The sequence below is a fragment of the Sceloporus occidentalis genome, unplaced genomic scaffold (genome assembly GCF_023333645.1).
Source record: "Sceloporus occidentalis isolate IW3139 unplaced genomic scaffold, rSceOcc1.0.p SCAF_4, whole genome shotgun sequence".
In the NCBI taxonomy this organism is placed as follows: domain Eukaryota; kingdom Metazoa; phylum Chordata; class Lepidosauria; order Squamata; family Phrynosomatidae; genus Sceloporus; species Sceloporus occidentalis.
In genome coordinates, this window is record NW_028316984.1 from 43970199 (window position 1) to 43994924 (window position 24726).

Genomic DNA, 24726 nt, shown 5'->3' on the forward strand with positions numbered 1-24726 from the left:
ATTGTTTTACTGACAGGGAGAGGGGTCCCTCTTGTACCAAATACATTGAATGATTTTGCATACTGAGTACCTTGACTTGATGAGTGAGGTGGGCAAAATTTGCTGCTTCTCCTCAGGCAGCAAAATCTCTTAGGCTGTGCCTGTGTGTCGCAGTAGTGTTTCTCTCAGTAAATACATATAGTGTTGGCAGTATACATGCTTTTTTCAATCCCCAAGTACACATTTTGGGAACTGGAGGTGTGAGAACATCAATACTACCCTTGATATTGGCTGGCCCATACTGATTGTCTCCCTCTGCTCCATTAGCCCCCAAACTATTTATTATTTATTATTTTATTTTCTTATATCCTGCCTTTCTCCTAATATAGCAAGTCTCGTCTTGCCTCACAGCTGTCTTGCAGTGGATGCGCCATCAGCGTTTGAAGCTCAGCATGTCCAAGACAGAGCTTCTTGTCTTTCCTCCTAAGCCCACCCTTCAACACTGCTTTTCTGTCTCTGTGGACAACATTTCTATTCAACCAGTCCAGCAAGCCCGCAGTCTTGGTTTTATCTTTGATTCTTCTCTGTCGTGTATCCCTCAGATCCAGACCACAGCCAAGGCTTGTAGATTCTTTTTGTACAATATTGCCAAAATCCAACCATATCTCTCCGCCTCTACTGCCAAGATCCTGGTCCATGCCCTAGTGGTCTCACGACTTGATTACTGTAACGTCCTCCTGGCTGGGCTTCCTCTTTCTCACCTCCGTCCTTTAATCTCTGTTCAGCATTCAGCTGCACGCATTATCACTTCCACCCACCGCTCTGACCACATCTCTCCTGTGTTGGCATCCCTTCACTGGCTCCCCCTCCCTTTCCACATTCAGTATAAGCTCCTGCTGTCGACGTTTAAAGCCCTCCATGGGCTGGCCCCTCCTTACTTATCAGACCTTATTTCTCCTCACCTTCCCACTAGGGCCCTCCATTCTGGTAGTCAAGGTCGGCTGTCCCAGCCCAGGATTTCCTCTGCCCCATCTCGGATTCGCCCCTTTTCACTCGCTGCCCCTCACTCCTGGAACCTTCTTCCCCCGCGACCAAGGGCCATCACTTCCTTAACCAGCTTCAAAAAGGAGTTGAAGACCATCCTGTTCAGGGCAGCGTTCCCAGGCATTGCATAATTGTCACTTGCTATTTGATGTTCTTTTGTCGTCTGTTTTATTGAATCATTTCCTGTATTGCTATGTATTTTATATGTATTATCCTACTAGGGAGGTCCCTTCCCCACCACCACTCCCTTTGTGTTGTGTCTTTTTAGATTGTAAGCCTGAGGGCAGGGAACCATCCAATTAAAAAGATTGTATGTACAGCGCTGTGTAAATTTACAGCGCTTTATAAATAAAGGTTAATAATAATAATAATAATAATAATAATAATAATAATATAGGGACTCAAGGCACCTATGAGAGGTGAATGGAACAAAGGAAGAAAGATAGACCATTAGCTTATAGATATAACTGCAAAGTTGTCCATTTCTCTCTGGGAAAGTTGGGACTTGTAGTCCTTCCACTAGGAAGCAATCTTCCCTTGCCCCCTGAAAGCTGTTTGGTCCACTCCGGCTGGGGAAAGTTTGTTGTTTTATTGCTCTTTCAGTGTTCAAGGCTTGTGAGGGACAATCATCCATCCATTCTCAGAATTCACAGCACTATTATTTGGCTCACAAAACACAAAATAATTGGCTCAGCATACAGTATGTAGCTCCAAAATGTCCCCCCCCCACTCTTCCTGGGGATCTTTCATGTTACACAATTTATAGTGCTATAATTGTACTTTAACTGCCATGGTGCAACCTGTCAAATTCTGAGCTTTGTAGTTTAGTCAGAGGCCCCAGAAAAGCTCTCTGGCTGATAATACCAGATGCCTTTCCCTAAAATGAAATTCCCAGGATTCCATAGAATGTACCCTGGTAGTCAAAGTGGCATCATAGTGCTATAGTTGTATAATGTGAAAGGACCTCTAGTGTTTTTGAAGGATCAGACAAGAAACCTATACAATAAAGGTAAAGGAAAACATTTGGCCCTGAAGGCTATATATTAGTACTGCATACTCATGTGTCAGATGGTGGCTGCTTCTAAAATGTCTTCATGCTCATGTTTCCATGAAGAAATCTGTTCTACCTTCTTGTCCACATTCTCCCATGCAACAATGCCCGCTCACCAAATTCAGTATGTGTGTGCTGCCTCTTTAAGGGAAGAAGCATAGAGCAGTGGTGATATTTTTAATATGGGAAAGCTCTGTGACTCATGAAAGTGATCTCTTGTATCCCTCTCACTTTGGAAGCTCTGGGAAAGTTAGCTACACTTTAATCATATCAAAATCAATGTGATTCTAACCAGCAATCATGTGCTTAGCATTGTGATCATAAGGAACACATGGATCCTGAACACTATAACCTTAGTTTATATAGAAGACTGTCTTATTACTATTGGAGTGGAACAGGGTTGCTCCATCTTTAATATTTGTACATTTGCACATGGGCTCCATAATATTCACACATACTTTCAATGATCCAGCCAGGCCAGGTTTGTTAAAATGCCCAAGACTAAGTATAAATCAGGTATGAACAAAGTATGGCCCAAGGACCAGGAGCTATTTTCGTGGGGGCCAGGATCCCCAGTCTTAAAAAACAAAATTCCAACAAGTGAACCAGAAATAGGGACATAGCTTTTGCTACTTTCATTCTGAAAGGAAACAACAAATAGTTTTAGCAGTTTTCTTCCAGATGTGAAAATGTGAATTTTTCAAAGATTACACCTCATTTTCTATGATGAAAACAGCAATTTTTTCACAGAAAATAATATTCCTTTTCAAGAGTTTTTCTGCACAGAATTCACATGTGGTTTCCTGGGGGGCGGGGGTCTTACATAGAAAACAGCATTTTCTGTGCAGAAGATATTTGTGCACAAAATTTTCCCCCACAGACAATGCTGTAACCAGAGTAGAAAATATCATTTTCTGTCCTTAAAAACTGTGACTCTTTTCACAGAATAAGTCATGAACTCTAAAATTCTCATCATTCCAGGATTCTTCTCCATAGGGTTTCTCATTATTAAACATATTTTAACTATTTGCCAAATATTTTCTATTAATTTTCCACCCTTAATTTGAAGTGATTTATTAGGTAGGTAGGTAGGTAGGTAGGTAGGTAGGTAGGTAGGTAGGTAGGTAGGGAAGGAATAACAGAACAATAAAGTCTGAAGATTGTATCAGGGGGTGGTCTATGCTTTCTGCTGCTCCTCTTTTCCTTCCTTCCTCCTCCTCCTCCTCCTGTTCTTCTTTTTCTTGGCCAGAATTCTACATGGGGGTCTTCAGTTATGTATGCATAACTAAGTAGCATCTCTCATCTGGATCCCCTCCCTACTTCACCAGGCATCAGCTGCTCCAAGAGAAGGAAGTCCATTCTACTGATGTTCAGGGCAGAGGTCGATGATGTTTCTACACACCCCACCACTCAGTGAGGCTCCAACTCAGAAGTGTGAGAAGGGTCCTGATTCTGATTGTCACAGTCTCACTAGCAGGTGAGAGGGGTGAAAATATCATCTCCTTTGCACCCTGATCACCAGTAGAACTTGCCTCCTGCTCTCAGTTCAACTGATGCCTGGTAATGTAGGTGGGAGGGGCAGTTACAATGGTGGCAATAATGCCTTGGTCATGATCTTGTTGGGAACATAATTACAGTTATTTACACATTTTCCCACCTAAGTGTGAATAACTACTAAAGAAGGTAAAAGAAGAAAGTGCAAAGGCAGGCTTACTGCTCAACATCAAGAAAACAAAAATAATGACCACAGAGGATCTACATAAATTCAGGATACATAATGAAGAAATTGAAATAGTTAAAAGATTTCCCATACCTTGAATCAAACACTGGTGAGAATGGAGACTGCAGTCAGGAAATAAGAAGAAGACTAAAAATGGGAAGGGCAGCCATGAAGGAACTAGACAAGATTCTCAAGTGTAAACATATACGTACAACTGAGCATTAAAGTTAGAACCATTCAAGCCATTATATTCATATACATGTATGAATGTGAGAGTTAGACATTAAAGAAAGCCAACAGAAAGAAACTCATTTGAGATGTGGTGCTGGAGAAGAGTGCTGAGAATACCATGGACAGATCAAGCCTGAACTGTCCCTGGAAGCCAAGATAACTAAACTGAGGCTGTGGTACTTTGGTTCCATCGTGAGAAGGTATGATTCACTAGAAAATACAATAATGCTAGGAAAGGTAGAGGGCAAGAGAAAGAGAGGAAGACCACACGCCAGATGACTAGACTCAGTCAGGGGGGTCATGGGCCTGAATCTACAAAACTTAAGCAAAGCAGTGTAGGATGGGGGGGGGCAACTTGAGGGCAGTTAAAAACAAAACAAACACAAGTTTGATATTGAATTCAAGCCATTGTTGTTGTTGCTGCTGCTGTTGTCATCATTGGATTTTATCACACGGGAGGCAAGCATCCCCCTCCCATGATTAAATTGCCACATCACGGTTCCCATTACTCTTGCCACAATGTCTTTATAAGTCAGAAGTGAAGGAATGGGTCTACCATGAATATGCCCTTTTAAAGGCAATTGTCCTAATTCTATTAATCACTTTTTACACCCTTTTTGTCCCGTTGAAAATATTAAGCCCCTGCTTAATTCTCGCCTGCTGAAATCAAACTCCTGTTAATACCAAATGACACTACCATTACTGTTTACAAATGGGACAAGAACAGGAGAAGTGCATGAGGATGTGATAATCTTCCTCCTGATCATGCTATTAACTGGATTTAGTGGCAATTTAATCCTGGGAGGAGGATGCTTGCATTCTCTGTGTGATAATCTTCATTGTCTGGGACTCAATGCACCTTATAAAAGATAAAACAGTACAGCTGAAAATTCTACATCATACAAAGGTTGAAAATGCAATTAAACTATAAAATTAAAAGCTGTTAAAAAGCAAACCATGAAAAAGAAGAACAAATAAGCAACATCACATGAATAGCCTTTACACCTGAGCAATTAATCCCATTACGTTTATATAAGTAAACCAATCGCTGTCTGTCCATGAGCAGGGTTCTGCTCATGCCAATAGTTTCTGTAACAGAGCGTGAATTTTAAAAAAATTATTAAAAGGGTGTATTTTCTGGATGATGATAAAAATTTTTAGTATTAATATAGTTCTATATTGGTTTTTCTTTCATGAGGCTCAATGAGCAGTTCCAGCTCAAGTTACAAAAGCAAGTAAAATTAACTGAGGTTTTAAGGAGTTAACAATAACCCACAACATCAGATAGCAATTATACATCTCCTTTCCCTCGGGATACATTTCTTGAACTGAATTGCACAGGGAACATGTCTTAAACCATTTCTTTATGACTGATGTTTCTCTCCCCCCCCCCCCCCCCCCTCTATATATAGTGGAGGTTTATGAGAGAACATTTTCACATCATTATCTCAGAAAGTATATTTTGGTGATGGTTTAGAAATATATACTTGTTCCTTTCTCTCTCTTTTTAATACAGGCAAACTTTTTGGGTTCAGGATCCCTGGGCTACATCTTTTACCATACAGAAAGCAGTCCTTGCCACAGGAAGACCCTGATGCGGTAATTGTTGATTCATCAAAACGCACGGAAGACTCCATGGCTATGAAGCACTTTAAGTCTCCCACGAAGGAAAGTTGTAGCCCTTCTGAAGCGGATGACACCAAGGCACTGATCCAGCCAAGCACATGTTCACCTCCAGTGAATATATCAGGACCCCTTGACCATTCATCACCCAAGCGGCAATGGGACCGGCTTTATCCGGATATGCTGCACTCAAGCACAGCCTTGACCCACACTCCATCAAGAGAAAGCCTCTGCAGTATCCGGAGAGCATCTTCAGTTCACAACATTGAAGGATTTACCACCCACCCCAACAATGTGTTTCGAGGCCGGCACGCTAGCGAAGGTACAGCTGGCAGCAGGGTGGAATGGGACTTAGGGCCCATAAATTATAACAAGCTACTCAATGGAAGGCTGCAGATAAAGGTTTTACATGGCTGCTCACTCGGCCAATAGAACACTGAAATATTGGATTTTAGATCTTTGGCTAGTTTGAGCTATAACCTTTCCTAATATGGGGTTGCATTTACTATGCTGTAGAAACAGCATAATAATACCATCAAAAGAAATACTAGGAAGTCATCTTTCACAGCATGGTATATTTCCAGCAGTTCCATCAAGGTTGGGTGAATATTTAAGTCATAACATTAGTGTGGCAGAGAGCCATGGGTTGGGATTCAGAAACACCTCCAGATGTTCCTGGATTTCAGCACTGAGTATTCTCAACCATTGTCTATGCAGGCTTACAGCTGATGGAACCTGCAATGCAACAATATGATTCCCATCCCATTCTAGCAGTCAGAAGGGATCAGAGTGGTCCACCATGATATATGACTAAGAAGAATATTACATGACAATACTAGTAGAGCTTGAGCTAGTATGGGTGGATGGGCAGGAAGGCTACAGGAATCTTCTCTTTTCTCTTGTCTCTATATATGTTGTGCACTGCCCTGAGAACTTTGGTAAGCAGGCAGTTGAAAAGTGCAGCAAGTAAATAAATAATTAGAAACAAAGCTGGATCTTTCAGTAACTGACTGCTCCTTAACAAGACAAAACATTATGACACAGGCTGGGATCAGAAATTGCTATAGACACCTGCATGCTTGGGATTTTTTCCCTCTTGAAAGAAGCCTGTTCAAAAGCTGCCTTCAGGCAGCCCATCCACCCTTGAATAAGGGCTTTAAAGTTTTCTTTTTAAATAACTGGGAGAGAAGCTGGCAGGGAAAGAGATTGGCAGAGGATGCATTTCAAGCAACACTTCAGTGTTTCATTGATTTCAGCTTGCTATCATATGTACCCTCACTAGTACATATTGTACATATGAGGGCTTTCTTTTGTGCACCATTGCACATATAAGGACTTACTTCTCAGCACATAGGCATCGGGTTGCACTGCACATCTGTTATGTTAACAGTGCAATCTTACCCATCTTTCTGCAGAAATAAACCCCAGTGGATCTAATACAAGCTGATTCTGCAGTCACTATGCATTGTACTGTGTGTCTTATGTGGAAAACATATTTACTTGGAAATAAGCTTCACTGAACTGACTGAGATTTACATCTGAGTAGACTTGCCTAGGATTATGATTAAGGTCTGAGCAGACGAGTTAGGATACTGGCTCAGGTGCTAACCCAGGTTGGTCCCTGGGCCAGTGCAGGGACAGGTGGGTGTTTACATGCTCATGTCTGCACTGGCCTGGGGATCTGCTATTGGCGCACACTCCTTACCTTCCCCCTGCACTAGTAAGAAAACCCCTGTCACCACGCCTGGCCATGTGGGTGCAGTGAGGGGCCTCATTTATGTGTCAGACATGGCAATGGAGGTCTGTTCACCAGCAGAGATGCAGTGGGGAGATAAGGAGCATGCATGGCATGTAAACAGCTGAGGTTTACCACAGAGTTTCTAGTTTTAAACAAAGCTGCTAAATGAGCCTAGGAAATGAGAATCCATCTTGCTTGTGTTTTCCACAAAACAACATTGGCTGTATGGCAAAACATGGCTCAAACTGACCCGCATTAAGGGCTGTTTACCCCAGGATTTGGCTGGATCCACATCTGGTCTGCCAGGATCCAGGCCGATCCTGGCTCAGAGTTCTGGTCTGCATTGTACAAACAGGATGACTCTATGCTGGGGGGAACATGGGCCTTTTGGCCTGTGCAGATAGCCCCTAAATCAATGAAACATTGCAGCTCTATTTTACAGTGTTATTCTGTCAGCAACCATCTAACCCCTCCTCCACTAATTGGACTGCAGCTTATATTAAATAAATGTTTGTCTTTAATTCAAGTTCATAAGGAATGGTAAGGGATATCCTCCAACTGTTGTGGGAGACACAGTCCCAGTTATTCCTCTTGTCATCCCACTTTTTCATCTGCTTCGAAAACATCCAGTTTCTCTCTCCTTTTTACCACTTTACTCCTTTGTCCTCCACTTACTTCAGTTGCTGCAAACTGAGTTCAGGGTGCAAAAGTAATTTGTACTCAGTTAACTCAGTAGGGAGGAGGATAGGTCAGGCACAAATAAATGGCTGCAGCCTCTCCAAGCTGGCATGTTCTTCCCCATTAATAACTTCTGCCATTTTGACCACACTCTGCTGCTGCTTGGCAACATCTGTCCTGGTTTTCATCTGTGAAATGTTGGAGGAAATGCAAGTGCCATGCTTCTTCTTAAAAGAGGCACTTTCCTCTACTTCCCACATAGGAGACATCCCTCTCTTGAGCTGATGCACACACCAGTATAACAATATGAAACCCATATTCTCCTTGCTTCAGAAATGCAATATATATTTTGATTTATCTAATTCATTGATTCATCCACTAAAATGTAAGTGATTAATGAATGAAAGGTTTTCGTCCCGACCAATCAATGAACCAATCAATCAAAATAAATATTTCAAAACTAGCCTTAATCCTTACAAGATACTAGGATAGTGTACAAGTAAAAGAATATAGAGCACATTGGCCCACATCCAAATGTAGTTGTTCAGCTGATGGAACTACTTCTGTTATCATAACAATTCTGCCTGGTGGTATCATTAAGGATAATACATTAAGTATCAACTGCTGTTGGACAGAGAATACCATTAAAATAAAATAAAAAAACCACAAAGCCTAACAAATATGGAAAATATATTTCTTAAGGTAGCAATTCCTTCCCTTCACCCTGAGGTGACCATAAAAGAAGGCTCCGACCCTGGAACTCAGGACCAGACCCTGACAACTAGGAATACTGCTGATGACATCAGGCATTTCTTCATAAGGATCCAGTTCCTCCATAGTTGGAACATCACAACCCAGCTATGAATATCATAGACATGGCTGTGTTAGTTTGGAATATAGGCCTGGTACACACCGCCCCAAAGGGGTGGCCTGCACCCGCCCCTTTTCATGGTGGATTGGGGCCAGGGCAATCTCACCAGCAGCCCTGCAGCCCCAATCCAGCGTTTTTCCAGGCCAAGGAGAATCAGCAAAATGCCACTTCTCTTTGACCTGGAAAAGGGATGCCCTTGTGCCTTAGGTGCCAAGGGCACCCTGGAGCTAAAGAGGAGAAAGGGGCAGCCGCCGTGGCCCCTTTCTCCTCTGCATCATTGGTGCGGCTGTTTGGTTGCCATGCCAACAGTGGGGGCCCCAAAGGAGCTCCATTTTGGAGCTCCTTTCTGCGCCTCCATCAGGCTGCCATAAGCAGCCTGGGGCGGCACAGACACATCATACGTGCGCCACATCATTTGGAAGCGGTGTGTATATGTCATCGTTACACACTCCGTAACGATGGTGCCCCTCACATATACTAGGGTTAGGAAGCATGCGGTTGGTGTGCGCTCCCTAACCCTAGTATCGCCGGGAACACACCACTTTATAGGTATGCAAAAGCATCTTGCTTCACCTTTAAAAATAACTTTGTAGCCACCTCGGGCCCCTTCTGGGAGAAAGGTGGCATACAATGAAATAAATAAATAATTGAAATGAAATAGAAGAATTGTCGCATAAGCTCTCATAGACTTGGTTGCTTCTGAGGAAGCAGATTTTACAAGGGCCACGATAGGGCTATTCAATGAATCATACACATAGTGGGTGACACAAAAACAGTGTGAGAACCAGGCAGGCAGTTTTTAAGCTTTCTATTTCACACAGTGCCCTTTGTAATCCCTTGAAAAGCCTCCTCTCAAAATTGGGGATTGTCCAAGACAGCACCCAGTAAAACAGAGGTATACAAGGGTTTCTAGATGCTTTGGGTTTCAACTCCTGTAATTCTTGGCTGTTGGCTATGTTGGCTGAGGGTTGTGGAAGGTGTATAAGACATCACATGATCATCAGACGTTCTGCACCTGTTCTAATGTAACTATTGGGAGATCTCATATAAAAGAAATGTTTGCCTCTGTCTCCTATACACAAGCAAAAGTGCTTTCCAGTCACATGCTAGGATGCTTGACTCTTGCTTATTATTGATTGAATAGATTTAAAAACAGGGTCCTCCAAAGTTTGTTTGGGTAGTAATGTTATTTAAATATACAGTTTGTTTTTAAAAAAATAGTAAGCTAATTTGAAATTTTGGATACAGATTTATTTTCCCCCTCTGCTTTTCTTTATTCTGCTGAATATCAGACAATGGTCGCAATGTCAAAGGTAATGTAAACACGTAAGGTTTTTTGTCCAGTACTTTGAGAGCCACATTCTTTGACATGTTAATTTGCCTGCTGTATGAAATGTACAAATGCAACATTTTCATGCTCATCTCTATTGGGCTGGGCATGTTACAAAGATTGTTGTTCTCTCACTTGCTCAATACATCACAGTTCCCATTGCTCTTGCCACAAAGCCTTTATAAACTTCCAGTCAGAGGAAGTGGTGAAGGAATGGATCTACCATGAATATGCTCTTTTAAAGGCTATTGTCCTAATTCTGTTAATCACTTTTTACATCCTTTTTGTCCCATTGAGAATAGTAAGCACATGCTTAATTCTCGCCTGCTGAAATCAGTGCAGTTTGAGAGAGCTTAACCTCTGGTGAATGGTGAGATGTATATGTCTAATGATGTAGATGGTGGGTGCTGCTATCCATTGCTGGCAAAATAGCCACCAAAGCATCCAAGATAAGATGAATTTGTAAATAACAAACAAAAACAAAAATGCAAAAAAAAAAAAAAAAACCCTTATAGATCTAGATTTACAAATCCAGTTCAATTTTACCTTTCACACACCACAAAATTTCACTAATACCTTGCACCCTTGTGGCATTCTTCACTTATACTTCTTTTGTCTCCTTAAAATTAGTTTCACGCTCCTGGATGGCAGGGGGTATGGTTTAAGCTTACTGAAGTCTTCAAATGTGCATGCATGAATTTCATTTGCTGTTTCATGCAGAGAGAATTCTTAAATCACATGTGTCACATTCTGAACTTGGTCTTCTTTGCTGAGGAGGATACTCATCAAAGGCAGACTATTCAGATGACACCCCCCCCCCTCCAATCTGGATCCAATTTATCATGCTTCTTTTCCACAGCTAGCAAAATCCTCACAGGACAGAAGTGTCACTAAACTGAATCCAATAATCAATATATATAGGCAAAATCTGGGAACGTGGTGGGGCCGTGTGAAATAAGGGTCTACTCATTTTGATCCTCTTCAAGATTTCATGCATGTTGCAGAAATATGTATAGATGGTAAAATGTCTCCTAGTGAAATTGCATGGTGAGCATGAGGTCTATAAGCAATCCATCACTGTTGACTTAGAAAGTCCATCCATTGGCTTCTTGTGTCCATCAGCAGTGGTTTAAATGTAGTAAATGTGCCTTTCTGTAAGTGAATTCATATATGTAAGTGAATGTGGAAATGTTTGAAGTGCTTGAGATTGTACAGATTTATTTATAAATTATTCAAGAGATTTTTATGCCTCTCATCATAGCAAAGCTTTCTTTGAAGGCAATTAGCAAAGCAGAAAGCATAAAACAAAAATATAATTGCTGCTAATGTATAGCAGCAAAACATTTTTTAAAAAAAGAGAGACTGTAATTAAAACAGTAGCTTTATGAAATGTAGAGTACCATTAGTATTCAGTTAAAAGATGTCTGAAGCAACCAGGTATGTAAAACCCATTTTAAAATAGTCAGAATACCAACTATATCAGGTAATTCCATAAGAGTGGGGCTGCAACTGAAAAGGCCCTGTGTCTGGTGCCTCCTGACTTGAGACAAATTTTATTAATAGCTCTTTGATTAGGGCTCCTGCCTGGGCAGATTCATACATTGGACACATTTTCTATCACGATAACAGGGAACTACTACCTGTTTATTTATGGCATAATATATTTTTTTCTTGTCTCTGTTAAGAAAGGGTACCTTGACACATTGAGATAACCTATCACTGTAAGATTTTTCACATTTCAGGACCTGGGTGTATATATATTTTTAATATGCAAATAAATGTACCCTCGTGGCTTCTGAGAGGGTAGCTATTTTTTCATTTTTACTGTGAAGATTTTTTTCAACTTGACCTGCTTGGAACAGGTCAGAGAAGTGAGACAGCTCACTGAAGTCTGTGGGAGGGCCCACAGAGATGGTGATACATCTCGGATCCTGACTTTAAATGTCTGCTGGTGCCAAACTAATCTGGCATATTTAATCTACCTCAAAATACAATTAAATCCAGAGTTGTCAATCCATCAGTAGAAAGGACATTGTGGGCAGGATGGATTCTCCTTTCTTCTGCAGCCTCCAGCTGTACACTCCCAAAATCTGCTTCTAGGCTTGGGTGACCTCTGGAACAGATTTGGGAGGTTCAGGGATTGGAGCAAGCAAACGAAGGAGGAAATCCTGTTGCATCCACAACATGGGATTCCTTGTTAATTACTGTCTTTATTAGAGTGCATACATCCTTCCATTCTTCCACGGTAATTCACATATTCCTCCCCCAACTGCATCAGAAATTCAAAGCAACCTGCTTACTTGAAATGAACAAGGTGTGTAAATTTTGGGAGATTCCAGGTTGGACAGGTCAGTAACTATGCCCAATCAGTTGTCGTTAACTGATGTCAAGTCAGCTTCAACTTATGGTGATTGTATGAATGAGGACCTCCTAGAGATCTTGTTATTCACAGCCCTATTAAGATCCTGCAAACTGAAAGCCATGGTTTCCTAGGATGAATCTGCACTGCAGAAATAATGCAGTTTAACATCACTATCTCTGCCATAGCTCCATGCGATGGAATTCTAGGATTTGTGATTTTGTGAGATATTTAGTATGCCCTATCAGAGAGCTCTTGTGCCACAACAAACTACAAATCCAAGAATCTATAGTATTTAGCCATGGCAAAGCAGTGTCAAAGTGCATTATTTCTGCAGTGCAGATGCAGCCATTATTGATCCCAGCCTTCTACTTCATGGAGTTTTATTATATTTTGTAATGAATCATGTTACCTGAGGATATCCCAAAGTACGGTAGCCTCAATTTAATCATTCAGGCAACTAGGAAGTGTTTAGGCTTAATTTGCTCTGTCAGTTTTATTTTCTCCTGCACTCAGATTCTTTAAAGCACAAAGTCTTTCTGTCCCATATATGAAGAACTTTGCAAATGCTGGTAAATTCTTCAGGAACTAACCTAATGAAATTTTGCCCATCTGCATTGCTCAGATTTAGTAGTTACAGTTATTCCCAGAATGATGAGGAACAGATTACATCTTCCTGCTATAAAAGATTGTTTCAGGAAAAAGAGATGGCAACCCTAATTCTGAGCCACAAACATGGCTGGATATATAGGGAGTTAAACCAATTTTTTTAAACATTAAGCACCCAAAGCCCAGGGTCAGGATGGTTGATGCTATCCATTTTGGCTTCTCCCAGATTTCAATTATATTTATCTCAAATTATTTCTAACCCAAATACTATAAGACATTGTGAAGGCTTGTAAAAAAAAAGGGGGCTGGGATGAGATTCTCACCTACCCCAATTAAGTGGTGTGTTTTACCACCAAGATATTGAAATACCTGGCTCAGATAGTGACACCTCTTCATGGAGTTACACAAAAACTGATCTTTTCATTTCTATCCCCATTTTTGCAGGTCCTTTTAACCATATCAAGTCAAGTCTGTTAGGATCGACATCAGATTCAAACCTCAACAAATATAGCACCATCAACAAGATTCCCCAACTCACACTGAACTTTTCTGATATCAAAACTGAAAAAAAAAGTTCGTCCCCTCCATCGTCAGAGAAAACAATTATTGCACCCAAAGTAAAAGACAGAACACACAATGTGACTGAAAAGGTGACACAGGTAGGAGCTTTTTGATTCTATGTAATGTTTATTATTGTACACTTTTGAAGTAATAACACTGAGTGTTACTTTTCTGAATAATTCTGCATTTACTTTCACAAAAAATACCAAGTTCTTTTTACTTCAGAAGGAAGCCATGTGGTTTGGTGGCTGTGGCTTCCCTTTGGAGGGAAATAGGCTGCCGGCAGGCCTCCCCTTTAGGGTGGTCTGTACTGTGCCCTAGATTTAATTCAGATAAAATAAAGCAGTAGAATTCAGTCAATTTATACCCAGTTATGAATGTTAAAATCTCAGTGTTAAAACCTCAGTTGCTTTTGACATTTACTGTATATCTCAGCAATGTATGCAATTGACAAATGACCTTCATTTTAGTTTGGTATGCTTGAACTATACATGGCTGAATTAGAACATACAGAAAACCGTGTGTGTGTGTGTGTGTGTGTACCATTAGTGACTCCTTGTAAACAGAGGTCCTCAACTGTAACATAATGAGGTTATTTTTAACCCCATTACACTAGCAGTAGCCAACTTTTTCAGTATGCAGACTCCTCCTTTCCTCAATTAAACTTTTCTGTGAAGATATTTCCTAATCAAAGTCAGTGATGCAAGTTGGTTCTGCTTCTGACCCAATAGATACCATTTCTGGGATGAAATAATATGTTTCCCCTTGGAGACTTCTCCCATGATGCAGATGTCATGTGATCCATCTTCTCATATTGCATTAGGGTGAGAAAGCCTCTTAGATAAATCATCCTTGCCTTACCTGAAGCAAGGTATGGGCTTCACTTTTTCCTTCCCCATTCTATCTGAAAGTCTGTTCAGTCTAAATCTGTTTTAAAGGTAAGAACTGTGTGGAGGAGGAACAGGCCTTGAACTTGCCAATCAGCAGTTAGCACTTGTCTAGTAGACAGGTCACCTGGTCACGGGGTATGGCAAGATGTACTATATTTCTGTGTAAATTATAACATACAGCTGTCCATAGCATATGCAAATCTGTGCCCTAGGTACAATCTGTCCATGGGCAACCTAGTGGAATATTTTGCTTTCCGTGGTGGTTAGCTAAATCTGATTCTCTCCCTACAAAGAGGCTAAGTAAGCCTAACAGGCTTAAGGCACGCACAGGCCACTGGGCCATTGACAGGTGGCTAAAGATGAGAAGAGCTGCTTGCAAATTTGCACAGATATACTGAAGGAATCAGATTGATCTCATATAAGCCTTTTGTTTTGACTGATACTGTGTCTGAAGAAACTGAACAAAGGGGACAAACTGGCAGCCATTTCTTTTTGACTGGAAATTGGACATCAGTGGCTCAAAATTGATTCGGTGGTTGGCTTCTTTTCAACAAGACTCCAAACATTACACTTTGTGTAACAGCTGTAAAATATTTAGTCTCTTCTAGATTCACAAACTATGGGGCGAAACAGGCGGGTAGGAAAAAGTGGCTTGAAGCTGCCTTTTCTGAAGCCATATTGAAACCCCACCAACCACACCACCTGCTCCCAAGACAGCTGGAGTGCACATGTCATGACCACACAGTGCAGCTTCAAGCCATGCTGCTGGCTACTTATTTTTTATTGTTCCTCCAGGGATGCAGCCAAGGGGGGGTCTGAGGAGTACAGACCCTCCTTCCGTTAGATACAATGAATGGTGTGTGCTGCTGTGCCACCACGCCCAAGCCCCATTATAATGGTGGCACTTAGTCTGGACCACCCCTTCCCAAAATCCTGGCTACGTCCGTGGTTCCTCCCACCATCCCTACGCACCTTCACAGGAGCAAATTGCTGGCGACTGCCATCCCATTGAATGACCATCCCTGTGAACCTGCATACATTCGCATGTGCAGCGCTTCACTAGGACAGGGGATCGGAGCAAAGATGTGCCCATGCAGATGCCAGCAAGGTACAATCATGCCCTCCTTCACCCCCCCTTCCCCTTCATCCCATGCCTCCTCTTTGACTGTTTTGTGTATGATTGACTCATCTCCATGAGAAGTGTCATTGTTTCTCTTTTGGACATTGCCACCCCGACTGCTTGGGTATGCAAGCTCTGTCCCTTCTAAATGCACTATTTCAACGGGGTGTTTCTCTGCACAGTTAGGGTTAGAGTTTGGAAATAGCACCCCTTTAGAGCCGCCCTGGCCTTGGTGCATTTATACGTACATGTGAAGGTGCACACTTTCCAGGATGAAGCAGTAAAATCCAGTTCCTTTTTAGTCCATCTTTTCTCCCCTTAGCGTGGCTTGGGTATGTTTTCAAGCCAGATTCAAGGCATGCATCATCTAAATAGCTCACCTCAAAGTTGGCTGGAAACCTGTTTATACCATCTGTTTCATCCCTGTGTCTCTGAGTTATTTACAAGCTTATTGAACATGGAAAATATATTACTGTTTACAAAATATTTTTATATAAGTCATGGTTTTATAAATCCAGCCTTACCCAGTCCAGGGCTGGTTGAACAATTTAATGCCAAAATATATTGCTCAGATTTACAACTTATTCCGTATCAGAGAAACTGTTTAAAAGGAAGAAAAATTACTTTTAAATTAATAGCCAAATCATTTATACATTTATACAAGCCCTAGCAGAATCAATTTAGGTTGGTATGACCTGCCAGGAACTCTACAACTCTTTAAATGCAAAATTAAATTTAAAATGGGATGTAAGGTGCCAAGAATTCTTTAGAAAACCATCCAAGGAAATTTAACATGAACTTGTTTTTATGCTGTCTTTATAGTTTTATAAAATCCTGTTCCCAACAAAATAGGCAGAGCTTTCTTTACAAGTATAGCATTCCTCATGAGAAAGTGAACAAAATTAATATAACATCAACATATGGAAAAGAGATTTTGAGAAAACCGCTTTTTTGCAAAAGAAAGAAAAAAATAACGGGTTATAAATAACACTTTATTTGTAACTACCATATACACTCATGTATATAAGTCGACCTCACGTATAAGTTGAGGGCAATTTTTGGAGCCAAAATCATGGATTTTGATATGAATCATTGAATCATAGAGTTGGAAGATACCACTATGGGCCATCCAGTCCAACCCCCTGCCATGCAGGAAATCACAATCAAAGCATCCCCAACAGATGGCCATCCAGTCTCTGTTTAAAGACTTCCATGGAAGGAGACTCCACTACACTCCGAGGGAGTTTGTTCCATTGTTGAACAGCTCTTACTGCCAGGAAGTTCCTCCTAATGATGAGGTGGAATCTCTTTTCTTGGAGCTTGCATCCATTGCTCTGGGTTCTAGTCTCTGGAGCAGCAGAAAATAAGCTTGCTCCCTCTAGGGTTGCCATTTCACAGTGGTGGGCGGGACTTTCCCGCCCCCTGCGGGGCGTGCCCGGTCCCGCCCCGCCCCCATTCCCGGGTGGCTGCCCAACTCTGAGCTCCCAGGGCTGCTGCCTGCCTTCTATAGAGTGCTGCCTGTGCAACTTGTCTGGAGCAGCAGCAGGAGGACTGAAACCAGCAGGGGCGGGGTCTGCTGCACTGCCCTGCCTCTATTGGCCAGCCCTCTGCTTCCTTATTTGGGCATGATGCTCCAAATTCCAAGCGGAGAGGGCTTTGCAGGCAAGTTGCTTTTTGTTCTTCCCCTCTTTCTCTTTCTCTTTCTCTTTCCCTTTCCCTTTCCCCTCCTTCTCTTCTTCTTGTTATTCCGTTTTTTTTCTTCTCCTCTTCTTCCCCTCCTCTTCCTCCTCTCCTTTTTCTTCCTTTCTTCCCCCTCCTCATCTTCTTTTTCTCTTTCTTTCTTCCTCTCGCTAAGCCCCCCTCCTCTTCTTCTCAGGGGTCCAGGGCTTCTCAAGGCTTTGCCCCCATTAGAAAAGAAAAAAGGCTTTGGCTCTGTCCTATAAATCCCTCCCAAGTTGAGACATACCTGGGAAAAAGAGGGGGTGAGGGGTTTGGGGGGGTTGGAGGGGGCAAGGAAAAGGAGGAAGGGGGGAATTCCTAAGAAGGCTTGGGAGTGGGAAATGTAGTTTTCAATGGCACAAGGGACTGCCTGTGATCTTGCAAATGCTATGCCTGCTTGGAAGTGGGAAATGTAGTTTGCAGTGGCACAAGGGGCTGCCTGTGATCTTGCAAATGCTATGCCTGCTTGGAAGTGGGAAATGTAGTTTACAATGGCACAAGGGACTGCCTGTGATCTTTCAAATGCTATGCCTGCTTGGGAGTGGGAAATGTAGTTTACAATGGCACAAGGGACTGCCTGTGATCTTGCAAATGCTATGCCTGCTTGGAAGTGGGAAATGTAGTTTACAATGGCACAAGGGACTGCCTGTGATCTTGCAAATGCTATGCCTGCTTGGAAGTGGGAAATGTAGTTTGCAGTGACACAAGGGACTGCCTGTGATCTTGCAAATGCTATGCCTGCTTGGGAGTGGGAAATGTTCTTGTAGAACATGCATTTATATTGACATTTTTAAAAAATTATCAATTTTTCATGTGTCCTCCATTTTTAAAAAATGTGTCTTACATTTGAAAATGTGGCCCTACATTTGTCCTACATTTGTCCCGGTTTGGAGGTCCTGCCTTATGGCAACCCTAGCTCCCTCCTCAATTTGTCATCTCTTCAGGTATTTAAACAGGCCTATCATATCACCTCTTAACCTTCTCTTCTCCAGGCTAAACATCCCCAGCTCCCTAAGGCGTTCCTCATAGGGCATGGCTTCCAGGCCCTTCACAATTTTAGTCGCCCTCCTTTGGACATGCTCCAGAACTGGACACAATATTCCAGGTGGGGCCTGTCCAAATCAGAATAGAGTGGCACTATTACTTCCCTTGCTTTAGACACTATACTCTCTCTTCTCTCTCTCTCTCTCTTCTCTCTCTCTCTCTCTCCATCTTGAATTGGTAGGATGATATTTTTAAAAAACCAAACATTTGCAGTTTTGTATAGAGAAATGGTTAAATAAAACCTATGTTTTCCTCTTTGCCACTGCCATTTGTGAAAATGAGTCCCATGGGGAGGGGGGAGATAAATCAAACAAACAAATATGGAGGAGGTGGGCACAGACACTACAGCCCATTCTGATCGATCTATCTATCTATCTATCTATCTATCTATCTATCTATCATCTATCTATCTATCTTTCTTTCTTTATTTCTTTCTTTCAAAATGAGACAAGAATCACTTCCTACCTGGACAGACCAAAATTGAACTTTTCCAAGTGCTGTCAGATCATAAGTAGTTATACCTTACTTCTATTAGGTATGTTTATTCAATAGTAAATCCTGGTGTTTTTAAATGCATCAGGAAATTCTTTCTCCAGTATGTTGACCATTGCTGTGAATTAATCCATTAGCTTCCATACACAAAGTCTGGCATCAGGAGTAGTCTCAGAAAGTACTCTAAATTTCTTGCTAGGTGTCTATTTGTCTGTCTAAGCACTAAATATGCACAATGACGCTCACTGTGGGAGATGGGGGTGAACATTAGCCTCTCAGCTTCCCACTCCTGTTTACAGATTATAAGAGAACAGGCTACTGCCCCAAAGAACTCAATGTTTTTTAATATGCTTAAGAGAGTTCCTGATGGAACTGTGACCATTCTGAGTAGAGGGTATCGGACTAAAGCAGGGCTGGCATGCTTATGTCGGTTACGATAAGTCAACAAAAAGGGAATTTAATTATCACCCAATAAGGAAAGCCCTTTTGATAACATGGCAGAAAGTAAAAGCTATATTCTATACTAAAATACCGTTCTGGATTTCAACCCAAGAGGCATTTTTTGATCATGGGAAAAAGGAACAAAAATGGCTAACTTACAAAGACATAATAAAAATAGATTAAGACAGGGAAATCATAATGAAACAGAGAGAAGATCTAGAAAAAGAAAACAAATACTTAAACTGGTTCTCATATATGCAGATCAAAGAAAAATTTAAATAAGATATGAAAAATATAGGGCTAGAAAAACCCACAAATTAACTGGATGAAATATGGTGGAAACCAGATTTAAAAAAATATCTAAAATATATAAAATTCTTATGGATAGAATGATGGGAAAAGAAACTATAAAAGAGAACATGATAAGATGGGCCCAGGATATAGGCCATCCAATTCTATATGAAGATTGGCAAAAGGCCTGGAGAAGCATAAATAGCTTCACTGCATCACAAGATCTCAACGAAAACTTTAGGAAAATCGCAAATAGGTGATACTTAACACCACAGAAATATGTGTGTGTTTGTGTGTGTGTGTGTGTGTGTGTTATCAGATCAGAAATGCTAGAGATGCAGAAAAGAGGTGGGCACCCTTTACCACATGTGGTGGTCCTGTAATAAGATAAGAGACTTCTGGGCAAAAATTCATTCACAAATCCAAGAAGTCTTTGATCTACAATATAAAATGACACCTGAACTATATTTACTCAGTATAACATCTAACTTAAAGGCAGAAAAAGAAAAAAATACTGGAGAGTATTACTATATCTAATTACTCTGGCCAGAGTAACAAAAGCCAGAAATTGGAAAAAAGAGGAATCCCCAACTTTAGAAGAATGGATTTTCAAAATACAAGAACTACGAAAAATGGATAGACTAAAGTATCTTATCAACAACAAACCTAAAAACAAATTAGAAAGTGAATGGCTTCCAGTTTTGCAATACTGGGAAGATTTTTGTGGAATGAATAAAGAATTATTAAAATATTAAAGAATTATCTACCTGTAAGTAAGACAATTTATAGGGGAGGAGAATATCATATGTTAGATAAGGCTAGAGAGACCTGTCTAGAGAAAAGAGTATAAATGGGATACAGTAACAAAGATGAAGATACATCATATTATGGAACTAGAACTTGGATAGAATTAATATAGAATTCATGAGAGACAACAATGCTAAACATAGGAGAGCCAAGCATGTGTTAAAGAAACTGTATAGTATATCTATGAGGATAGCACTTAATTGGTTGTTACAATTGTATCTGGGGGTTTTTGTACACGTATTAAACCTTGTGTACACTGTACCATTTTAAATTCATTAAGAAAATAAAAAATATGCACAGTGATGCTCACTGTGGGTGATGGGCATGAACATTAGCCTCTCAGCTGCCCACTCCTGTTTTCAGATTATAAGAGAACAGGTTACTGCCCCAAAAAACTCACAATGTTTTTTAATATGCTTAAGAGAGTTCCTGAAGTCAATGGAACTGTGACCATTCTGAGTAACTGATGATCCAGATGATTATGTCTTCTCATTCCCTTGAGCCTCCTTCGCCATGATCTTGGGTTTAAAGGCACTCAGGTACTGCCAGATAGGGGAAACCTCTTACCTGAGAAGATTTGGGGTCCCTGCTTGTCAGAACAGACAGCACTAGACCAGATGAACAAACAGCTTGACCTGACATAAAGCAGCTTCCTCCTGTGCTTCTATGCACAAAGACCCTCACTCCTCCACATGTGTATTCTGTGGCCTTGAATATTGTACCTCTTCACTGTGATTATGCCACATTCCTGTTTGTGCCTCCCTTTTCCTTGCATCAGGGTTTACCTTCTCTATTTTTCTACCAATGAATAACAGATAAATCTATAAAGCCAAATGGAGCATTCTTTATTGGCATCACAACTGGAATGAAAAAGCTAGTGTGCTGATGTGTTGGTGTTTCCAGAATGTTTTCATTGTATAAAACAGAATTCACAAAAATGGTTCTCCATGCATATAAGGGATCATAGGGACATGGTCCCATCCCGGATGTCATGCAGTGTCCAAGCTCCACCCACAGTATCCATGTGTTTGTGTTGATCTCCCCACATACCCCATGTTAGCAATAACAATACTGTGCACACAAGTTTCCCTTCTCAGATTTCCCACATGCAACACATGGATATCCAAGGTTCATTTCAGGGAATTATATAAAGTTGCAGTGATGATGCTGGTATGGTCCATGGCCCATTCTTTACATGAATAACATGTGCAGTGACTATTTCCAGAATGCCTTGGGCGCAACCAAATTGTGCGGCGCTGTTGCACAGCAAGAAAGGAGCGCGACAGCATGATGATGTGATAGCAGTGCAGCCCCGTTTGGACACTGTGCTGCTGGCACGTCATCGCTGCACACACCATCTGGATGGTGCCACACAACTGCAGCGTGCCCATGACATGCTAGGGTTGCGGGGCGTGTGCATGCCCCACCCCAGCGCTTACCCTAGCATGTCATGGATGCGCAGCAAAAGGCCCGTCTGTACCGGACCTTGGTTACCTTTGAGATCTGTACTCCTAAAGCATCTGAGAATGTGGTGCATTTAAGAGTAGAGTAGATATTTAAAATAAATAATATTCTGGGAATTACAGTGAAATAGCACCATCAGTCATAGACACATTTAATAAGGAATAAGTCCTATTTAATTCATTGTAAAAATCCAAAGGATTAAGTTGTAGAGGTTTATAATTTTACAGAGCTTGAAAAAGTTTGGTTTTCTGTTGGTTTGTTGGGCTATGTGGCCATGTTCTAGAAGAGTTTGTTTCTGACATTTTGCCAGCATCTATGGCTGGCATCTTCAGAGAATGCTAGCATGGAAGTGAGTGGGGTATATATATACTGGGTAGGGAGGAGTGATTTCCATGTTAATCTGTGTATTGTTCTGTTGCTGAACGGCAAGGCCTCAGGGTGGGAGGATATGCAAAGAGGATTTGTATCTGTTTAATTAGAGATCCATTGTTTGCTGGGAAAACCCTTGAACATGGGTGGTTTTCATTTGCATTTGCTGGGTCTTGATTTTAGTGTTTTTCAGGACTAGTAGCCAAACTTTGCTGATTTTAAGGGTTTCTTCTTTCCTGTTGACTTGTCCCAGTGCTTGTGGATTTCCATGGCTTCCCTGTGCGTTCTGACCTAATAGTTGTTGGCATGGTCCAAAATTTCAGTGCTTTTAAACAGCATTTTATGCCCAGGATGGTTTATAACATGTTCTGCTACTGCTGATTTTTCTGGCTGATCCAGTCTGCAGTGTCTCTCATGTTCCTTGACTCGTGTTTGAACACTGTGTTTGGTACTCCCTGTGTAGACTTGTCTGCAGCTGCGTGGTATTTGGTAAACTTCTGTGGCCGTGAGAGGGTCTCTCCTGTCCTTTGCTGAGCGCAGCATTTGCTGGATTTTCTTGGTCAGTTTGTAAACCATTTGAAGGTTGTGTTTCCTCACCAGTTTCCCTATTCTGTCTGTGACTTCTTTGATGTATGGTAAAAATACCTTCCCTTTGGGTAGTTGTTAGTCTTCACTTCTCTGGGTTTTTCTGGGTCTGGCAGCCCTTCTGATGTCTGAGCTGGAGTAATCATTAGCCTATAGAGCCCAGTTTAGGTGCTTCAATTCAACTTCCAGGAAGTGGGGTTCACAGATCATTTTTGCCTGGTCACCAATGTTTTTATTATGCTTCTTTTTTGTCCTGGGTGATGGTTGGAGTTCTTGCATAGGTATCTGTCTATGTGTCTAGGTTTTCTGTATACTGTGTGGCCCAAACTTTGGTTCGGTCTGCAGATAACCAGCACATCCAAGAATGGCAATGTCCCGTCCTCTTCCTTTTCCATCATGAATTGGATGTTGGGGTAGATGTTCAGATGGTTGAGAAACACAAACTACAGACCCCCAAGTCAGACTGAGGAAGTGGATGATGTCTTTCTAGAACAGATAACCACACACTCAGAAAGGAGAGATGTAGTAGTGATGGGTGACTTCAACTATCCTGATAGTTGCTGGAAGTCAAACTCAGTCAAATCCTCAAGGTCTAGCAAATTCCTCACTTGCCTTGAAGACAATTTCATGGTCCCAAAGGTCAAAGAGGCAACAAGGGGGTCAGCCATTTTGGATCTGATCCTAACCAACAAGGATGACCTAGCTAATGGAGTGCAAGTGGTGGGATCCTTAGGTGGAAGTGACCATGTTCTCCTGGAGTTTGTTATGCAATGGAAAGGAGAAAACAGGCATAGTCAGACACACATTCTAGACTTTAGGAGAGCGGAGTTCAATAAACTTAGAGAAGTATTGAGGGTGATCCATGGTCAGCAATACCAAAAGAGAAGGGAGTTCAAGACGCATGGGAGTTTCTTAAAAGGGAGATACTGAAGGCACAATTTCAAACAGTTCCAGTGAGGAAGGAAAATGGGAGATGTCTCAAGAAACCAGGATGGATGACTATGAACTTTCAATTGAGCTAAGTTTTAAACGGAACATGTATAAGAAATGGAAAAAACGGGGAAATCACCAAAGAGGAATTCAAACAAATAGCAGCCATGTGTAGGGGTATGGATATGTCTGCAGCAAAAGGAAGATGAAGGAAATGGTAGGGCCACTGCAGGCAGAAGTTGGCAAAATGCTAAGAGGGGACAGAGAAAAGGCAGAATTACTCAACACCTTCTTTGCCTCAGTCTTCTCAAAAAAGGCAAAGGGTGCTCAACCTGAGGATAATGGAGCAGAGGACAGAAAAGGGGAATTTCAGCACAGAATAAGTAAAGAGATAGTAATGGAATACCTGTTTAACCTAAACGAATATAAGTCTCCAGGATCAGATGAACAACATCCAAGGGTATTAAAAGAACTGGCAAATATAATATCGGAACCATTGGCAATACTCTTTGAGAACTCCTGGAGAAGTCTCCAGGAGTTCTCAAAGATTATTGCCAATGGCCCCAGGAGACTGGAGGAGGGCAAACGTTGTCCCCATCTTCAAAAAGGGGAAAAAAGAGGATCCCAACAATTATCGTCCAGTTAGCCTGACATGTATACAAGAAAGATTCTAGAGCAGATAATTAAACAGAGAGTCTGTGAACATCTAGAAAGCAATGCCATAATCACAAAAAGTCAACACGGGTTTCAGAGAAAGAAGTCATGCCAGACGAACCTGAT

General features: G+C 41.4%; 1 protein-coding gene across 15 annotated transcripts in view; it reads left to right on the forward strand.

Moving 5' to 3' along the window:
* KCNH7 (potassium voltage-gated channel subfamily H member 7) overlaps positions 1-24726 on the forward strand; it is a 418649-nt gene that overhangs the window by 273604 nt on the left and 120319 nt on the right. For 7 of the 15 annotated variants that reach the window (XM_089519860.1, XM_089519863.1, XM_089519874.1 and 4 more), the window contains 4 exons: positions 5542-5970; positions 10228-10248; positions 10896-10919; positions 13678-13892. In XM_089519860.1, coding sequence (XP_089375986.1) covers positions 5542-5970; positions 10228-10248; positions 10896-10919; positions 13678-13892 — 689 coding nt within the window. The remainder of the gene's footprint in view (positions 1-5541; positions 5971-10227; positions 10249-10895; positions 10920-13677; positions 13893-24726) is intronic. The other 8 variants (XM_089519865.1, XM_089519870.1, XM_089519867.1 and 5 more) reach the window with 3 other exon arrangements.